General features: G+C 38.5%; 1 protein-coding gene across 2 annotated transcripts in view; it reads left to right on the forward strand.

The window, feature by feature from the left end:
- Nucleotides 1–18,223, forward strand: part of CNTNAP5 (contactin associated protein family member 5) — a 414,440-nt gene that overhangs the window by 285,984 nt on the left and 110,233 nt on the right. For both annotated transcript variants that reach the window (XM_030277243.4, XM_072932032.1), the window contains 3 exons: nucleotides 610–759; nucleotides 1,914–2,085; nucleotides 15,592–15,698. In XM_030277243.4, coding sequence (XP_030133103.4) covers nucleotides 610–759; nucleotides 1,914–2,085; nucleotides 15,592–15,698 — 429 coding nt within the window. The remainder of the gene's footprint in view (nucleotides 1–609; nucleotides 760–1,913; nucleotides 2,086–15,591; nucleotides 15,699–18,223) is intronic.

An 18,223-nucleotide genomic window follows, 5' to 3' on the forward strand; every position in this document is an offset into this window, starting at 1 on the left:
AAACTTTAGAGGTTCCTGATCAGAGCAACAATCCCAGTTCTCAGAAATCCAACTTCTGTACATCCATTAATAGTACCATGTGCTGCATTGCTGGTGGAGGGTTTTAAGAAACACAAATACTACTGATACCTGCTGGAGTCAGTCAGGTTTCAGGCTGGAGCCTGAGAACAGGCTACAAGTGTTTCACTGAATCTAATCCTGCCACCTCACACATGTGTTTAGTACCAGAAGCTCAGTAGAGATCTCTGCACACTTTTGGACTTGCAAGCATTTACCAACAGACTGAACATAGACATAAAAACCTCCAAAATGGTAACAGTGTGCTACCAGAAAGTTGAAGGATTGACTAGCTTGATGAGTGCCTGCAGTAGTACAAGCTTAGATCAAAATGTGAGATGACCTACTTAAATACTCTCAAAACGTCCCTTTTCCTGGGCCCTTTCTTCTATGCCAGCTTGTTTCCAGAGGTAATGAGTTCTTAGCTAGAGTTCTCACTTTTTATAGCTCAGCTGCATATTCGCGGTCACAAGTTGGAAGCAAGAGGAGATTTGAAGAACACAGTTGTCTCCTGCACGTCTTTTTTTTCACTTGGTGCATGTTTTTTGCCAGGCACTAATCTCCACGATGGGCTTTGGCATTCTGTGAACATCAATGCCAGAAGGCATCGGATTACCTTGACACTGGACAACGATGCTGCCACCGCCAGCCATGCAACCACTGTCTCTAGGATGTACTCTGGGAACACATACTATTTTGGAGGTAGGTTGTTTCAGAGAGGTTTTTGTGATGCAGATCCTCAGGTGCTCACCACAGAGTTCTCTCTAGGTGTGCTGTTTGCAGCTAAGAGCAAAGGTAAGGACTGATTTAATTGCAGTGCATTCAGCACTGTGGACAGGTTGAAGGGTATTGGTAAAGCCTGGAAGACAGAGAACAAGCAGAACTGCAAGCAGAGCAGTAAAAGTGGACTACTGGTAGTGGTAGTCAATGGGTATCTACATGTATCTGACAATATATGCAAAGTCTACAAAGCTATATTAACCATGAGTGGTTTTTGGTTTGGTTTTTTGGGTTTTTTGTTTGTTTGGTTTTTTATTCCTGGTTAAAAGGCTTTAGAATTACTAATGTTATCAGCAGTCCTTTAGATACCATTGTCCTGATTAGGCTCAGTGACTTTTTGGAGCTTAGGTGATATACAACTCAAATCTTCAAAGGTAGGTTTAGCTCAATTTAGAAAATGGAAAAAAAGTATTGAAAAATACTATATTCTGCTTTTTGGAGTGGAGTACAAACATTAATGTCATTAACTGTCTCTGAGCCTGATCAGCTCATTGGTATTTTTTTGAGTTTTGTACATTTGTCATTAACTGTCTTTAATATATTTCTGTGTCGTGCTTACTGTAATATGGTTCTGATCTTGATAAACTCTGTAGATACAGCACTTAGTGAGGATGTACAGGAGGCTTTGGATCTCAGAGCTGTCTAAATACTGGGGAAACTCAGATAAAAATGGCTTTCTTGCTGCCCACAAAATTTCATCTGCACATTGCTTCAGCAGCAGAATTTAACCATAAGGATTTACATTTTGTACAACTCTTTTAACAACTCATGCTTTAGTTGCTATCAACTTTGGAGTTTAAAGAAAATGCAAAAAAAAAATCACAGTTTGATTTTGTTCAACACAAGTATGTTTCACAAGGTGGAAACCTCAAATTGTGATACTTTCAGTGGCTGGCTTCTCTCTTATTTTTTTCCTTTTTTCCCCTAACTGGAGAATTTATAACCCAGGAGGCTGCATAGCAGAAGGAATAAAAACATTTGGAATAATAAGTCTCTGAGTTCTTGCATCAGGAAATCCCAGCAGAAATAGTTGAACATTCCAATATTCTTCTCTGCCTCTTCTCTTTTTCCCACAGGGTGCCCTGACAATTTCACCGATTCCCAGTGTTTAAATCCCATTACTGGTTTTCAAGGCTGTATGAGGCTCATCTTTATTGATAACCAGCCCAAGGACCTCATTTTAGTTCAGCAAGGCTCCCTGGGGAATTTTAGTGATTTACACATTGATCTGTGTGGCATCAAAGACAGGTAATTATTATTTCCTCTTTCTTGTATTTGTTCTTTTTTCATCCTAGTGGTTTATAAATACAGGTTGCATTAAGTGAAAATTCTAATCTGCCAACATTACAGATATTAGGCATAATAGAGCTACTAATAGAAAATACTGCAACAAAGATAGGAGGACTGGAGGGGAAATGGTTTCAATTACACGAGGCTCTCTTCACATTGACTTGTAGGAAATAGAGTATGCAAATTCAATCAAACTATAGATTGGTGAAAGGATTAAATTTTATGCATAAACAACATTTGATTGCTTTGAAGTTCTAGAGGAAATGAAAGAGAAGGAAAAATTAGTTGATTCATCAGAACATGTCATACCCTTAATATATAAGCTGGTTCTGCTTAAATAAATCATCTACAATTATTCTTGTTAGCCATTACAGCACGTTCATGATGAGGATATGGTACATCTCATGTGCAATACTGCCAATTCAGTGGGACAATATAATGATGGAATGTCTGCATCTGCCAGAGAAACATTTTGGTTTAAATAGTGATCCACATCCCTCCTAAGATGAAACAGGAACCCCAGATTTTCCCATAAACAGAAGAGAGGAAATAAGAAACCAATGTTTTTAAAGTATTCAGTAAATCGCTTTTTCTTCTTATGGATTTCTAGTGTCTAAATATTTCTGAATCATTTATGGAAATGTGTACATTGAAGCTAGTATGTGGAATAGGAGGTTCTCCGATTTTTCTTGGTTTTTGTTTTTGGTGTTTTGTTTTTTTTTTATCTACCTAAGTTCTGAAAAGTAGAAATGAAACTGCTGGAAATTTCATGTGCTTCAAATAGTTAGGGAAGTAATAAGGATATTTTGGAAATGCATTAGGACTGTAAGCATTTAATTTTTTTTTTCAGACATGTTACTTAGATGAAGTTGACAGCTGATTTCCATTATTCCTTCCTGTAGGAGGAATCAGCCTGCTGGAGCTGCAGTCTTTTGATAAGTGGGCAAAACGTTTGTGATGCAAGACTTTTTTGCTCATCTTTGTATGTTCATTTTTGTTAATTTAAATGGAGAAATTACTGACTTGGCTGGTCAAATCCCTTTCCACTTAATTCAGGGGAATGTGAATTTCATACTTGGTGTGTCTGAAATGGTAGATGGAATTTTACCATTCTGAGGTAGAATGGAAAAAGATGTTGCTAATTTTACAAAAGGAAGCAAAATGTCATCTTTCCTAGGAACTGAGAGAGAGAATTTTGCTGTTTTCTTGGAAAAACAGATTATTTAAGATCGAGTGGACCATTTAAAAGCACTTTATGTGATTTTATGTTGAAACAAAAAATAACTCTTCTGGTATGATGCAGAGGTGCTGTGGGACATCTCCAGTGCCTTCACTGTCACCAAGTCCAGGCTGCATGCAACTCAGTGGTACTGCTGAAAATATCTCCCTTCTCTTTAGTGTCCCAAGGATGACAAGCATTAGTCTGTGATCATACTATAAAATTAATTAGAGCAAAGATCTAAGCATAATAAGAGTGGGATTGTTTTACATAATGCCACCTTTCCTGTTAAATGTATTCATCACACAGACAAAAAAAAAGTTATCTGTGATATAACAAAGGACCTGAGAGAGCATCCAAAGGGCGGCAGTGAAGATGGTGATCTGCCTTGAGGGGAAGCTGTTTGAGGAGCAGCTGATGGCACTTGGTCTGTTCAGCCTGGAGGAAAAGAGGAGAGACCTCACTCATTTCATCTTCTAGTGAGGGCAAGAGGAGGGGCCAGGGCTGAGCCCTTCTCTGTGGTGGTGACCTGTGACAGGACTTGGAATGGCCTGCAGCTGCATCAGAGGAGGTTTAGGTTGGAAGTTAGAAAAAAGTTCTTCACCCAGAAGCTTTTTGGACACTGGAACAGACTCCCCAGGGAAGTGGTCACAGCACCAAGACTGACAGAGCTCAGGCTGACTAAATTCTTTAACCAGAAGAGATTGCTGAGGGGAGGCAGCATAAGTGTCTTAGATACTCAAAGGCTGCTGCAGCACTGAAGGGAATAACCATCCTTTCTGCCCAGGATGTATAGGAGAGCTGCCGTGGCACAGACTGCCTGAGGAGACTGTCAAGCCTCTGTCACTGGGAGGCTTTAGGAAAAGTTGGATGAGTCTGTGAGAAATAATGAACGCGGGTGTGGGTGAACCTGCCTTGGGGTGTGAGCATGGACTGAGTGATCTTCCAAATTCCATCCAGCTCTGTGCATTCTCTCTAGCTTTTCCTGCAGCTGGAACAGCTGTGCCTTGTTCTTGCTTTGGGGGTTCTGAAATGTCAACAATAACAGTGCATAAATGAAAAAAAAAAAAAAAAAAACAAAAAAAACCAACCAAAACAAAGAGCAAAAAAATCTACCAAAAACATGGGAAAATTTTTTCAGGAATTCAGCTCACAAAGTCCAAAGTCTCAGACCTGTGAGAAAGCTCATTTTAGTCAGTGTATCTCTAGATAATCTAAGGCAGCACTGCAGCTGTGAGGAGGGACTGTGTAGCCCAAAGTTATGGGTTTTTTTCTAAATAACCTGATATATGTAGATAGATATAGAGATATATGAAGTGAGAGAGAAGGAGCAGCAGAACCTATCCATATGTCCTGATTTGTTTTTTTTTACTTCTAAAAACCACATGATTCATTTTTACAACTTGGAAGAAAGCTATGTGATTGCAGAATTTATTGCTCTGGGGTTTTTTTTGGGTTATCTCTTTTGCAAATTTCATGATGTCTAGACTAGTGGTTAAACTCCATTACGGTTAGTGGTATTATTTTCTTTGATGAAAAGTAACCTGATTCCCTTCTACTTGTCTCTCTGTTTTCTTGAGGTCCTGTGACTTCTTGGAGGTGCCTGTATCCCTTTCAGATGTGGTGTAAATGAGAGTGAGAAGTTTAGAGAAGGCAGGCACTGAGGCACTGGATAACTACAGAAACATCTTCCCCCTAGTAAATCAAGATAACAGCTCTGTATGGATCCCTTCACAACCCTCTATTTTAGTTGCTAAAAGATGAAATGCAAATCCAGTTGGATGTATTCACTGACCTCCTCCTTGGCCTGCCCAGCCCTTTGCAGGAAGTGTGTCCTCTCTGGGCCACTCAGAGGAGTGTGCAGCTCTGACTGCACAGTCTGTAAATCTGTCATTCAGCCCTCATGGCTGTTTCTAAAACTGACACTCTCTTCTTTGGTGTGCTACAAACTGTTCTCTGCAAGGAGAGATGAAATAGTCTTGGACTCTTTAGCCTGGAGAAGAGAGAGCTGGGCAGGGTTGTGTGATGAAGAACAGCAGGAAGGAGGTGAATTATAAACAGGAATGTGCAGTTTCTCACAAGTTCAAATCTTACACAACATCAAATTGGATGTTGCTAGATGCTGTAGAGGTCAAATGTAAAGGAAAAAGGTAGTAAAGAGTGCATGAATTCATAAGGCACAGATGGCTGAAAGCTGGAAGCTGGCAAAGTGGGATGCTCTTGAACTTATTTCATCAGCATTTTTGCTGTGGTATTGTCAAAGTAAGGAAATCAAAGGGGAGGCACCGTTAATCTGAAGCAAGACTGGAGGGACAAGATAAATTTAGAACTAGGAAGACCAAGACCCTCACTGTTTCCAAAATATTGTTTTCATTGTATGTGTCTCTCTGTACCTCTGTTGCTCAAAAGTAAAATATATTGCATCATAGCTATGCTAATCTCAAAATACATTTGAATCTCAGTGTGCATTTTGCTAAGTATTAATACCTTCTGCACTGTGTTTTCTCTTCCTTTGTGTCAGTGGAAATAGTGGGCGTGTGGGTCTGTCTGTGTGTGGGCCAACAATGGAAGGCATAGCCTGGGGAAAATTCAGTCAGCCTCTCATTTAAAAATAAATGAAATGGGTAGGAAAACAAATATTCAGATGCTGAGAATTTGGCCACAGAGTTGAGAAGCTCTGGGATTTCCCATTCAGCAATTGGCTTGAATGCCAGATTTTGTGACTAGAAATACTAGCTCCAGTCCTGAAGCTGAGTTGGTTGTTTGCTGTGGTTGGCATCCTGTTCAGAGAATAGATGCAGGAATGTGGGCTCAAGGGACATTGCAGCTCAAGAGTTACCATGGTTATTAGGAAGATGTGCCAGAAAATCATTAAACCTCAGTGCAGAAATGCAGTGGATTCCCAGTCCTTCATCATACGGCACAGATGCTCCCTTTGGGCTGAGCAAGGCTGGCTGCTCTTACCACAGATGGACCCCTTGGAACAGAGCAGCAAGGGCTGCAGTATTGCCCAGAGCCTGAAGGCATGGCTTGATTAAGCTCATGCACTTCTTGAAAGCAGTGGGACAGACTGCTTTGAGGTCTTAGTCTCATAGAAGAAAATTCCATTTGCAGGAGTTCTTGCATGCTGTGTGTACACAAACAGGTGAGCTCTGGTGTGGTTTCCTGTACCAGCTCCTGCAAAGTCTATAAGGAAGAATGCTTAGGAGGCATTGCTGTTGGGGTAACTTGTGCTGAAGAGCTGTTGTAAATAGAGAAGTCATTCTCTTTTTCCTTTGAATTTGCACCTCATATGGAAATTGTCTCTTTTGCCCCACAAGGTGGTGCTGGACAAATGTTTACATTCACCAGGCTTTTGAGGCAAATACTCTTGGAACACATCCATAATGATGACATTGGTTCCATTAATGTTTTTAACTCCTCAGCCCCCATCACAAAGGATGAGGTATTTTTGTTGCCCAGTGACAGAGAAAACCCTGTTAAGGAGTCTGAAATTTTATGATTCTGTCAATCCTGCCAGAACTGAAATACCTTGAAGTGATGGACTTATTGGTGACAGTTTCCCTGGTCAGAGGTGAGGCTGAAGCAGATGGAGAAGAACGGTATTGTACATCCATAGTTTTATTGTCATAAATTCTATACATGATTTGCACTTGAATAAATTAGACTGGGTTGTCTTCGGATTAGGAAAGTCTTTTATGTGTTAAGCCTGTCATTATCCATAAAGGAACTATGAGGGTAGCCAGATCCTGCTTTTCTTTAGGCTCAGGTTCACAAGTTTGCATAGATAATGGATGTGTTGCTCTCCCTGCCTGCAGCTGCTGAGGTACTTTAATCTGATTGCTGCAGCTCATGTTGATTTTGTGCTGATGAAGCTCTGCCTGGGTTGTCCTATTTTTACTTGGCTGGCACCTTGCCCTTGCTTTAGCAAATACTGACAGTACTTGTCAAGGACAGCACCAGGGACTTCAGTTCCTTAAGTGATCTGGGAGAGAGGGGGAAGGAAAAAATATTCATGTTGAATTCACCTTAGCAGATGGACGGATGGCATAGGACATCCTGGGAATTCCAGTGATGTGCCATGAGGAACACAAACCTGACTTCAGATATTTTCTTCTGAATCCTGGCAAGGTCCCATCCCTGTAGCATCAGCAAGCAGACACAGGCACACTAATGTTACCATCCTCATTAAACCAAGATTCATCTGCATATTCCAATTCTCCCAGCCAATCCAAATGGAGAGAGGGGCATGTGGTCTCCATAATAATCACTGTGATGAGATTGGTGTTTACAGTTTTACTTCATTAGGGAGAAATATATGGGTTGATTCATGAGTTGGCTTCCCTCAACTGCTTCGTTGTGGAGCACAAATAGTGTCCTTAGTCCCTATTCTTTTATCCATACCCGTGTTTTATCTGTGAAAATTCTTCATAGTATTTTCTAAATAAATTAGCTTAAAGTGTTCTTTTTCCTTGCTAAATAGAGCTGACCTTTTAAAACATGCTTTATGCCTATTTCCTTTGTAGATTCTATTATATTTTATTATCAATTTTTACTCGTAAGAAAGAAATTTTTTTTACTTTTTCTTCCTTTACTTCTAGTGCTGAATTTAGCATTGCTTCGTGTTTTGTACTGTCAAAATGGGCCTTTGGGAAATTAATTACTAGTGCAGGTGAAGGGTGTTAGGATAAATCTGATAAAAGCATAGTGGTTTTTTATATTTCTTAACTCTCCTCTTAGATTTAATGTATGCCTTGCAGCAGAAGCCAAACTTCATATGATCCTTTTATCCCCTAGCTTGGCCATGCAAGAGAAAAAATACTCTGGCTAATTATGGCCAATGAATTTTAATTTTTTTGTTAGAATCCCAGGCTGGGATTAAAAAAATCAAACATTTACTATCGCATTTAACCCCGCATAAATATCTGAAGTGCATTGTAGAAAGAATAATTAAAAAACCCCCCCAACCTCCAATTTGGCATCCATCCTTTTCATTCTCGATAGTTTCTCTATCTTCAGTATTTAGTGCCTTCTCTGCAGAAATGACAATTATTTTACAGTGCATATTACTTTCTCTTTGCAGGAAATTCTCTTATGATTTCCCTTCTTGCTTTTATAGCAATGAGTGGGATGTTTTTACATCACATTCCTTGAAATTGGATGGTGATCAAAGCTGGAATGAGCTGAACACATAAGAAGGGATGTTGTGCCCTTTTTCAAAATGTTTCTGATTTTGCATAAATCCCAAGTTTGGTTTGAGAATTGTCCAAGTATGTCTCCACCCTCAGCCAAAACAAAACGTTTAGACTGCACACCTTCAGATGCTGAAATACCCAAATCTAGATTTTTTTACCTTTAAATGCTGCAGGAGAGACTGTCCTGTCTAGCTATAGAGGTCTGATGGTCCAGATAAGTAGTTCTTCTGATGTTTTGTTTCACCTTAAATAGGTGACTTCCGTCTTGTGAGTGAAAATTTTCCCCTTATATTTTGTCTCTTTTGCCTGTTTTAGGATTCAGTGGACAAATAGCTCAGGGCTACTGAAGTTTCATGTCTTAATATAGTTTATGTAAGGAAAAAGGGAAAAAGTTTTCAAAAAATACTAAGCCAAAGCAGAACACTGGAATGAGGTTTGGGGGATGTGAAATGGATGTGAAAATGGAATGGGGAAGGTGTCTTAAATCCAAGCTATATTATATTATGGGAAAAGAAAAAGAGAAAAATGTATCTTAATGACTTAATGCCTTGTAATGATCACTATACAGTGAAGAAAATAGTATTAGAAATAGAGGAGGGCATGATGTTCTAGGAGAGTTGAACAGTCTCTTAGGTGGTTCCCTAAAGTGTGCACCTATATCACAAATTAGACATGCTAACTAATGGAACTAAATTACTGGAATTAGACCCTTGTAGGTAGCATTTTGAAGTGTGATCTTGGAAATCCTCTCAATACCACACAGATTTTAAGATGGAAGGACAGGATGCAGAAAAGCAGAGTCAGATTTAAAAAATTCAAACCCACAGGTATCTAAAGCCTGGGTGTTGGAATTAAAATCCCCATAATTCTGAGGAGCATTCCTTCATCTCCTTATATCTATTCTAATGTTTAAAGCAGCTGAATAATACTGGTAATGGCAGAGCTTCTCTCCAATAGCTTAAGGGCTGATTGACACTGGAGTATAATAAAACCATGTAGCACAGTTTCCTGCTCTTGGACTGGGATATGATCTTCGCACTCAGATGCTCTTGCTCTGTGATAGACAACAAGAAAATATTCCAGCAAATTCCTGGAAAAAAATAAGCAGTTAACAGTGGAAAATACTATCTCTGAGGAGGGGGCAGTTTTCTAGGCTTTGTGTTTCTTTAATGAGAATGAAAAGGAATGCTCATATTGTTTGTGAAATGCCATAAATTGGTTTTGCTTGCCCTTCCTTAATGGTGTTTTCCCTGTCCTTGTTTCTTACATGCAATACCAGTTGCAGAGAATGACAATCCAGGCCCATGAAGTGTTCACTAGTCTGTGTAAGTGCTGTGTTTCAGAGCAAATTAAAGACAGAGCCTTCAGATTTGTCAGCATCATTCAGTAAATCCTGTCCAGGGTAGGTAAAAGATTGCTTTGAGCAGGTTGAATGCCTTCCTATAACTGCAGTGACTTCTACATGTGGAAAGGTGCTGATTTTGGAGAAAGTTAGCTTTGTCCCTGTGAGTGTAGGGACTTCTCACTAGGGTGGGAGAGGGGATTTGTCCTGAATGAGACCCCTGTGGAGAAAGAATGCAGTTTGCAAGTAGGTAAGGGGCTAATTTATTAGTTTTTGAAATCCTGCTTGAGTGTGGAATTGAGTTTGGGGGGAACCTGAATAGAGTTCTCTCCTGTTGCTGTTCCTTTAGAGTTAAAATCCATGGGATGTGCAATGCCACGGTAAATTAAAGGCCAGATATGGGGATGCTTTGTTTATTTGAGTTTTGCAGATGGCTTTTCTGCTTTTGCTTTGTAAAATGATGAATTCTAAATGGAACAGCTGTCGGTACAGGATGGTTTATTTGTTTCCCTTTTTGATTTTTCAAATTTATTTATATAAAATCCTTTCTGCTGATGCTAAGCCAAACTGTCAGCACATTTACCTATATTAAAAATGTAGGTGTTCTAGCAACAGTGCAATCAAACCTTAAAAAATGCCTTTTATCTAAGGCACAGAGAACAGGCTTTTCCTTCACTAGTGCCAGTCCCAGAACAACCTCTTCCACATTTCTGTGCTACTCATGCCCAAGGGCTGTTGGCATCAGTGTCCAGATCTTTTAAATGCTGGTCTCACAGTAGTATGCAAGTGCAGGGTCTGAGAACCAAGGTGACCAACAGTGGAAATAATAATATATTTTAAAAGTTTTTTCATCGAGTTTTGCAACTCTCGCAAAGAAGAAAAACCTACCTTTGTTATAAATTATTGAGGTTTGTTTTGGTTTGGTTTGGGTTTTTTTGGGGGTTTTTTGGTGTTTTTTTTTGTTTTGTTTTTGTTTTTTGTTTTTTGCATCAATTCAGTAGGATAGACAAGATGATTTCAGTCATGGAAAAGAGGAGTTGTCTGTTCACATTAGTCTTCTACTCTTTGTACTCCAGGAGTTCTCATAATATAATAAATTTAGGAAAGAAAATGTAGAGGACTTAAAAATAAAAAATAAAGAATACCACAAGACTTTTTAGTAAGTTGTTGGTCAGTTTTCTAAAGTTGGATGAGGAAAGAGAATTTGGAATGTGTGGTGATGAGGAGGAAATGTCTGTTGAGGAAAACCTCTGAAGAGTATTAATTATTTTGCAGCCCGTTGTAATATTGCTTTTACACACTGTTTCTTTCTTCCTCGAGTTCTGGAAGCTCTTTTTTCTTTCTTTAGTTAAGGAGACCTAGCCCACTCTTCTACCATAAAAGGACATCCAGGGCAAAATAAGAGTGGGATGTGCTTTTTCTGATACTCTCGGTCTTCCTTAGTTTTCCCCTTGGTAATCCTCTGAAGTTGCTACACATTGCCTGTCTGGTAGCACTGCTAAATTTCTCTTCAAAATGATTGTCTGGTCTCCCCTTGAAGCCATTTTTTTGTATCAAAAATAACCTTTGGCAAGGAATTTCCCAGATTTACAGCTCAGCACAGCAGGGTTGAAATCTATGTTGTTTCAATTGGCCTCAATCTATTGAGTTTAGTGGAAAGACACCAGTTTACTAAAGCAAAATATAGTCTATTACAGCAGCATCATGAGTTTCATCAGACTTATATGCCCACTATATGAAGTCATCTTTTTTAATGTTAAATTTTATTAATTATAAATTAAATAGCTGCTGGCTGCAAATAGGAAAACATGCTGAAATAAAATTAATTTGATACAATATTTAAGACAATGCTTTATTGATAGATAGTCTTCCAAAATTTCATGTGTGTTTTTTTTTTTTGTTACAGCATTACTGAGTTTTAGAGACTCAGTGCTCATCTAAAAACTATGTATGTATACCATCTTGATATTTAGGGGGTGTGCTCTTTTTTTCTTTCTCTCTGTGATGGCTCCCTCTCCTTCCTGCTTTACTTAGGAGGGATCGAGGGTAGTGCTGAATGTATTGTGCTGACTATAAAAACATCTCAGAGGTGCTTATTGAAAGTACACTGGGTTTATTTCCAGTCAAGTGTAACATCACATGTATAGAGCTCCTTCAGCCTTCCCACTCAAGTAATTTTGCCATTGTTATTTCTTCATCACTCCCATCAAAGTCCCGAATTTCTCCCCCCTGATGTCTGTGCAGTTTGTCCTTTGATTTCAAAGGAAGCACACCTACAGTTTTGGAGGTGAATGTTTCATCCAAGGACAGTGAAGCCTTTTGTGCAGGCTCTGCATATTGCTTACTTAGATGGCTAAGTTGTGCATTTTCCAGCTTAGCTGAATGAGGGAAAAACTAATTTGCTTCACTTTTTTTTTTTAATAAAAATTTTTCACTGTGATATATATTATATGATTAAATGGGGAAGATCAGAGTCTCTGGTCTGTCTCAAGCTTTCTTAGGATAATCCATAAATTTTCAAGTGTCTCATTTACATTTCTTGCAAAAATTGAGTTGAACTGTTTGTTTGTTTCAATGGCAAATAGGTCAGAGGCTGCCTGATGCAAATTTTTGTCTAGGAAATGTTCTGTGATACCACTGCATTTTTTGCTGAAAGTGTTTGTTTCTATTAGAATTCAAATATTAATTTATATTTTAAATTACATGAGTTTAAATCCTTCAACATCAGGATCTAGGACGGTTCACAAATGCAACAATCTGTGACTTATCCATGCCTTGATTATTTTAATTGTAGGTATTTCTTAATTTTGAGTTCTCTCACAATTAGGAAAAAATTTGCTTCTAATTAAGATACAACTGCTCAGCTAGAATGGGATTATGGTAATTCTTAGAGCTGCAAAGAAATTTGTTTCATAAGCTTTTAGAAGGGCTAGTTATCTGACCAAAAACAAGATCAATGCAGTTGGTGTTAATTAAAGCAAATAGACTAAGGAATAAAAAAAGATTTAATTCTGAATTTATGAATATCATTAAAAGCTGACAGGGTTAGTTTGACTTGCATTTTGTGCATTGTTGGGAGAAGAAAAAGTATTTGCATTCATAAGACAAGTAGAAATAAGGAGTGACCTTCAACTTTCTAAAGTCTTTAAAAGGAAACTGTTTAATGGGAATAAATGTGGCTAAGCCTCTAATACAGGCCTTTGGCAAACCACAAATTGTAAGTAATTAGCTCTACTGCATTGGGTTAATTAATAAAAGGTAGTTTAAAGTAGGCAAAAAGCATATTTGTCCATTACACTGATGATGTAAGTTATGATAATAAAACAGCACTATCCTTTTTATCTCTCCAAAGAGCTCTATTAACATCATATGCTCCTTCTCACCAGCCTCCCCGTGATGTGACTAGGGCTGATGCTGTACAGGTGACACAAAGGAATGCTTGTCACTGTGGAATTAAAAGCAGTGTGCTGAGGGCAAGGGCAAGCACCACCAAAGTACAAATATGAGTAAATGTGAGGTGAAATTCACATGTAGCACTACAGAGCTGTTGTACTCCTGTGCTTTGCCTCTGGAATGAAGCTCTTGGCTCTGGTGGCTGGCAGGGTCCTACAAGGCACAGCAGGGTAGGGCAAACCCAGAGGATTTTGCCTTCTGCTTTATTTCTTTCTTGTTTTAGAAACAAGACATTCTCCCACAGCATTGGAAATAGCTTCCTGGAGAGCTATTAGAAAACTAGGAATGTAGTTCTCATACTCTGTCCTCATTTTGTGCTTGAGCTCAGTGATTAATGGAAGCCATGACAATTATTTTTATAAGACCAATTGTTGCCTCATTCTTCTAAAAGTTTTAAAGTTCTTCTAAAAGTTTTCTATGCCTTCTAATATTTACATATTTCTACTGGAGTTTCTCATGCACTGCCATGTAAATACAGTTTGTTTTACATTCTTTGTGGGAGGAGAGAATTGATAAACAGTTGGTTTGACCAGTGTAGTTAGAGAAGTAGCAATTTCTTCCTCCAATCCACTGTCACTTTTAGAATTCTGTATATTGCAAAGTCAGGAATAAACTTCCTCCTTTTTCCCTCTTTTGCATCTAGCATGCATGTGTGAGTTATTTCACGTTGTAGTGCAACAGCCAATATATCTTAGAAATGTTTTAAAAAACGTTGCAGATAGTTTTAAATAACATACTTTCTTGAATTCCTTATTTCTCTCATATTTGCATAATAAGTAATTACTTCAGTAATTGAGCAAGCATTGATAAAAGTGATCTTTCATGTTAATATTTTTATATGACCTTTATAATCTTATGTATAATAGTATAAATAGTGATCAAGTGAAGCTGTGTTCTGGAATGAATCTTAGACTCACTGATAGAGATGAAAAGATGTGAGTTTGGATGAACGAGCATGGAGCATATTGAGGACAAGAGGCTGTTCTGACAGGCCTCTGGGCACATGAACAGGTTCCTTTGGCTTGTCAAGGTTTGGCAGCTCCAAACAGCCTTGGACTCGAGTAAATTGATGAAAACTTGGCTGATGAGGCTCAGAAGGATGGTGAAGATGGCTGTTAGTGACATACAGGTTTTCTGCTTGCTGGCATGGAATGGGTTTTAATTGTAAGTAATCTAGAAGAAACAGATTGAAAGCCACTGCTGAGGGTAATAGACATACTTGAATGCAAAAAAAAAAAAAAATCCTAGGGATAAGATGAACTGCAATAAAGCCACATCTTCAGCTAGAAAAATCTCAAGGTAGCATCAGTGATTTCACACAAACACCCTGGAAAGATCTGGGCACCAAAAGAGTTTTGAAGCTCAAATTACAGCAAAGCAAGTCCTAATGGAGTTCTGTAGTGTAAAGGATAAATTGATTGCCTATTTCCTCGCCACCCACCCATCACAATTGAATCAGCAGTATGAACAAGTTACTTATTTTCCAAAAGTCAGACATATTGTGTAAAAGAGATTAATATACAGTAAGAGGGAAAGAAATAAAATGAAAAAAAAGGCAAATAAGAGAACAGTCTGTTTCCATTTAAGCTGGTGTAACTCCATTGCACTGCATACGTTTATACCAGGGGAGTTCAGATCAGCATTCACTTCTTGTCCTGGAGATTGAATTTGTCTCCCACAGTTTTTATTTCTGTTCATTTCCTGAGCTGCATGCTGTTGTGCCTCTTTCTTCTTTTAATAATTTGTTTCACAATAATACTTCAGAGGCACACCAACTAAAATAAGGAAGAGAGTACAGAACTCATAATTGAAGCATATTTTTCTTCTCACTTAAGAGATTTGCATGCTGTTAGTGTTACCACAGATGTAACTTAGCCTAGTTTTGATAACAATAGTGCCTGTTCCATCAGAGAACAGGGGATTCTCCTTTGGAACAAGATTTCAGCATTTTCACCTGCTACTTGTCTTGCTTTGTGGTCAGAAAGTTCATTACACTTTAATAGCTAACAAGTGGTATGTTTTTATTTAGAGTTATCTTTACTTCTGGATAGCTTAAATGTTGTTTTCTTCAGTGCTTGGATGTGAATCACAGAGAAAGAAATAATTCTTTCATTATACAAGTATTTCAGCCCTAGGAAACTCTTGCTTGAATGAGGAGTTGAGACAGTTCTGTCGGTTTTGATTTTTTTTCCCTCAGCACATTATTTTTGCAGAAATATTTATAAATAATTACATTTTTTAATGTCTCCATTTAGATGTTTACCCAACTACTGTGAACATGGAGGAAAATGCTCCCAGTCCTGGAGCACCTTTTACTGTGACTGTAACAATACAGGCTACATGGGAGCCACCTGTCACAACTGTAAGTAAAACCCAGATGCAGTTTTTATTTGTGTTACATCCTCATTTTAATCACAGTGGTCATTAGACATTTAGTAGAATTTAGCTGGCCTGAGGTGGCTGATTTTAATCTGTGTTTGGTGCTTTAGATCAATTTTACCACCCTGGGCTTTGTTGTGACTTTCATATGAAAGTCCATATTGCAAGAACCCAGTTTCCAACCATTTAATGATTCTGAAATTTTGCTGAACTAATTTTTGGGTTGCTTCTGTTAACAAGAATACAGAAACATTCAGCTACTGAAATCCACAGCAAAATGAATATTAAGATGTTCTAAAGGTTAAAAACCCCCCATCAAACATTAGAGGCACAAAATGCTGTGAATTCTGGTAAAAAATAGAAAAAGTAAAAGCAACAATAAAGCCTCTTAATACAACTGACTAAAAGGGAAAATAGAAAATGAAGGTAAACTTCCAGTTCTAACAAAGAAAATACAGGGAAAAAAAACTGTGAGTAATAATAACAATTCCAGGAATACAACTGTAACCACTCTGGATGTGTGATGAGCACTTGGACTGCAGATAGGATGACATTGGTGAGATGGATTTTTTTTTCCCTGTTTAACTAAAAAGCAGAAGAGAAGGTACTTAGTGGTTTGAAGCTGAGAATATTGGCAACCATACTGTCATTTTGGAGACTTTAATGGTTTGCTAGTTAACAGTGAAAGCATTTGTGGGGTTTGCAGCTGACAAGAGATTCTGTTGAGAGATCTGTTCTTAGATTTGTCACCTGAACACTACATTGTGAACACAAAGGAAGCCAAGGTTTTTATACAGAAATGACGCCAAGCCAGATGAAGAGAGGGAAGGAAAAGGCTCATTTATAGGTTTAAAAAGAGAACTTACTTTCTGTCCATTGCTTTTGTTGTTCCAAAAGGCATCACAACTCTTCAAAGCTTGTAAGGCCATAGCAGAATATTTACACCAGCTGATGACTGGTACAGAACTAGGTGGCCAAATCAGGTGGTGAGAAGGGAGGGGCTCCTTGGGGAAGGAAGAGTACTGTCACTATTGACTGTCACAGGTGATTAGGGACACTCAACTCTGGGCTAAATCTGTGCTGTCGTATTAGTTTGGGGCCTGAGGCTCACTGTCTGTGCCAGCTCAGTGTGGCTCCTGTCCAAAGGAGACCATCTCATACCACAGAGAACTAGTTCATGACTAGTTTTCCCCACAGACACTTCCATCGAGCTAGTGAAGCCTCCTGCTTCTGTCAACTTGTGTCTGCCCTTCAAAGACACATACATAGCTGCAGTTATTTGAGGTTCACTGATGTTAAACTACCCTGAAAAGTTTCTCAGTAAGCTCTTGTGTTAAGCTGTGCGCATCTGTGATGTACAAGTATTCAGCTGCTCAGCTTTTTTACAACTGATTTATCAACAGCTAATTTGATTCCAGCTAGATTCTGGAGCCAGCTACAGTTGCTGTGAGCCAAGAAGTGCTGATAAACAGCAACATTAGTCTGGAGAAATGCATTCATCTATTTGAAATATGCAATGAAACCAACTCAAAGCTGGTGGGCAAATGCAGACTGTTGATACAAAACTTGCAGAACAAGAGGTGTTATCACTTTCAGATGATTGTGGTTGATGTGCAGGAGCACCTCTTAGCAGGTGAATGAAAGGCACAGATTTGATCACAGCATAACTCCAGAATATCCTCAGTGTATAGGAAACTCTCCAATCACGTAATTCAGTGTAGTTCTATCAAAGTAAAACATCTAATTTCATATGGTTTGAAACATTACCTCAAGAGATTTTTATTTTTCAAGAACACTGATGCTGACAGGCCTGAAATTGAACTTCTACCACTTTGGAGAGGCTATTTCTTTTATTAAACTGCCCTTCAGACCCAAATCCATGCAGCAGCAAGGGAAGGATTTAGCTGGCAATCTGCTGCAAGCAAAACAGTGAGAATTGTTTCAGTGTTGCCTGAATTTCTTTTTTTGTCTGAGTTACATCACCATAGGTTTTACCTCATTTTGGTATGGTAAAACATGGGTTGAAAACAATAAAAAGACACATTCTTTGTCATGCTTTTAGGAAGAGCTGCATGGCATGCATCTGCAAGCCAGATTTAATTGGATTATGTCTCACCACCTCAGACTGGGAGATCTTTTCATTTTAAGAACCGAGATCTGGAGAGAAATTGCCCCTAACTTACTGTCATCAAATATGAAGTATTGAAATACATTTTATGGTTAGTACATAAGCAATCCTATTTTTAGTTCCAAATATTCACAGACCACACTGGATCCTACTGTGAGCAACAGCTAACAATACATTCCATATCTTCTCCAAAGAGTTTGCAGATAGTTTCTGAGGGTATAAAAACATGCTGGCACGGGTGATGGAATGCTTGAAAGGCTTCATCAGCATTACAGGTGGCAGTTTCAGTCTACCAGGTGCATAATTACTTCTAGGCTTTCTTACAGCAAAATAGTCATAAGGTAGAGATTAAAAAGAGGAAGAAATTGAGTGGTTAGTGA

The sequence above is a fragment of the Taeniopygia guttata genome, chromosome 7 (genome assembly GCF_048771995.1).
Source record: "Taeniopygia guttata chromosome 7, bTaeGut7.mat, whole genome shotgun sequence".
NCBI lineage: Eukaryota > Metazoa > Chordata > Aves > Passeriformes > Estrildidae > Taeniopygia > Taeniopygia guttata.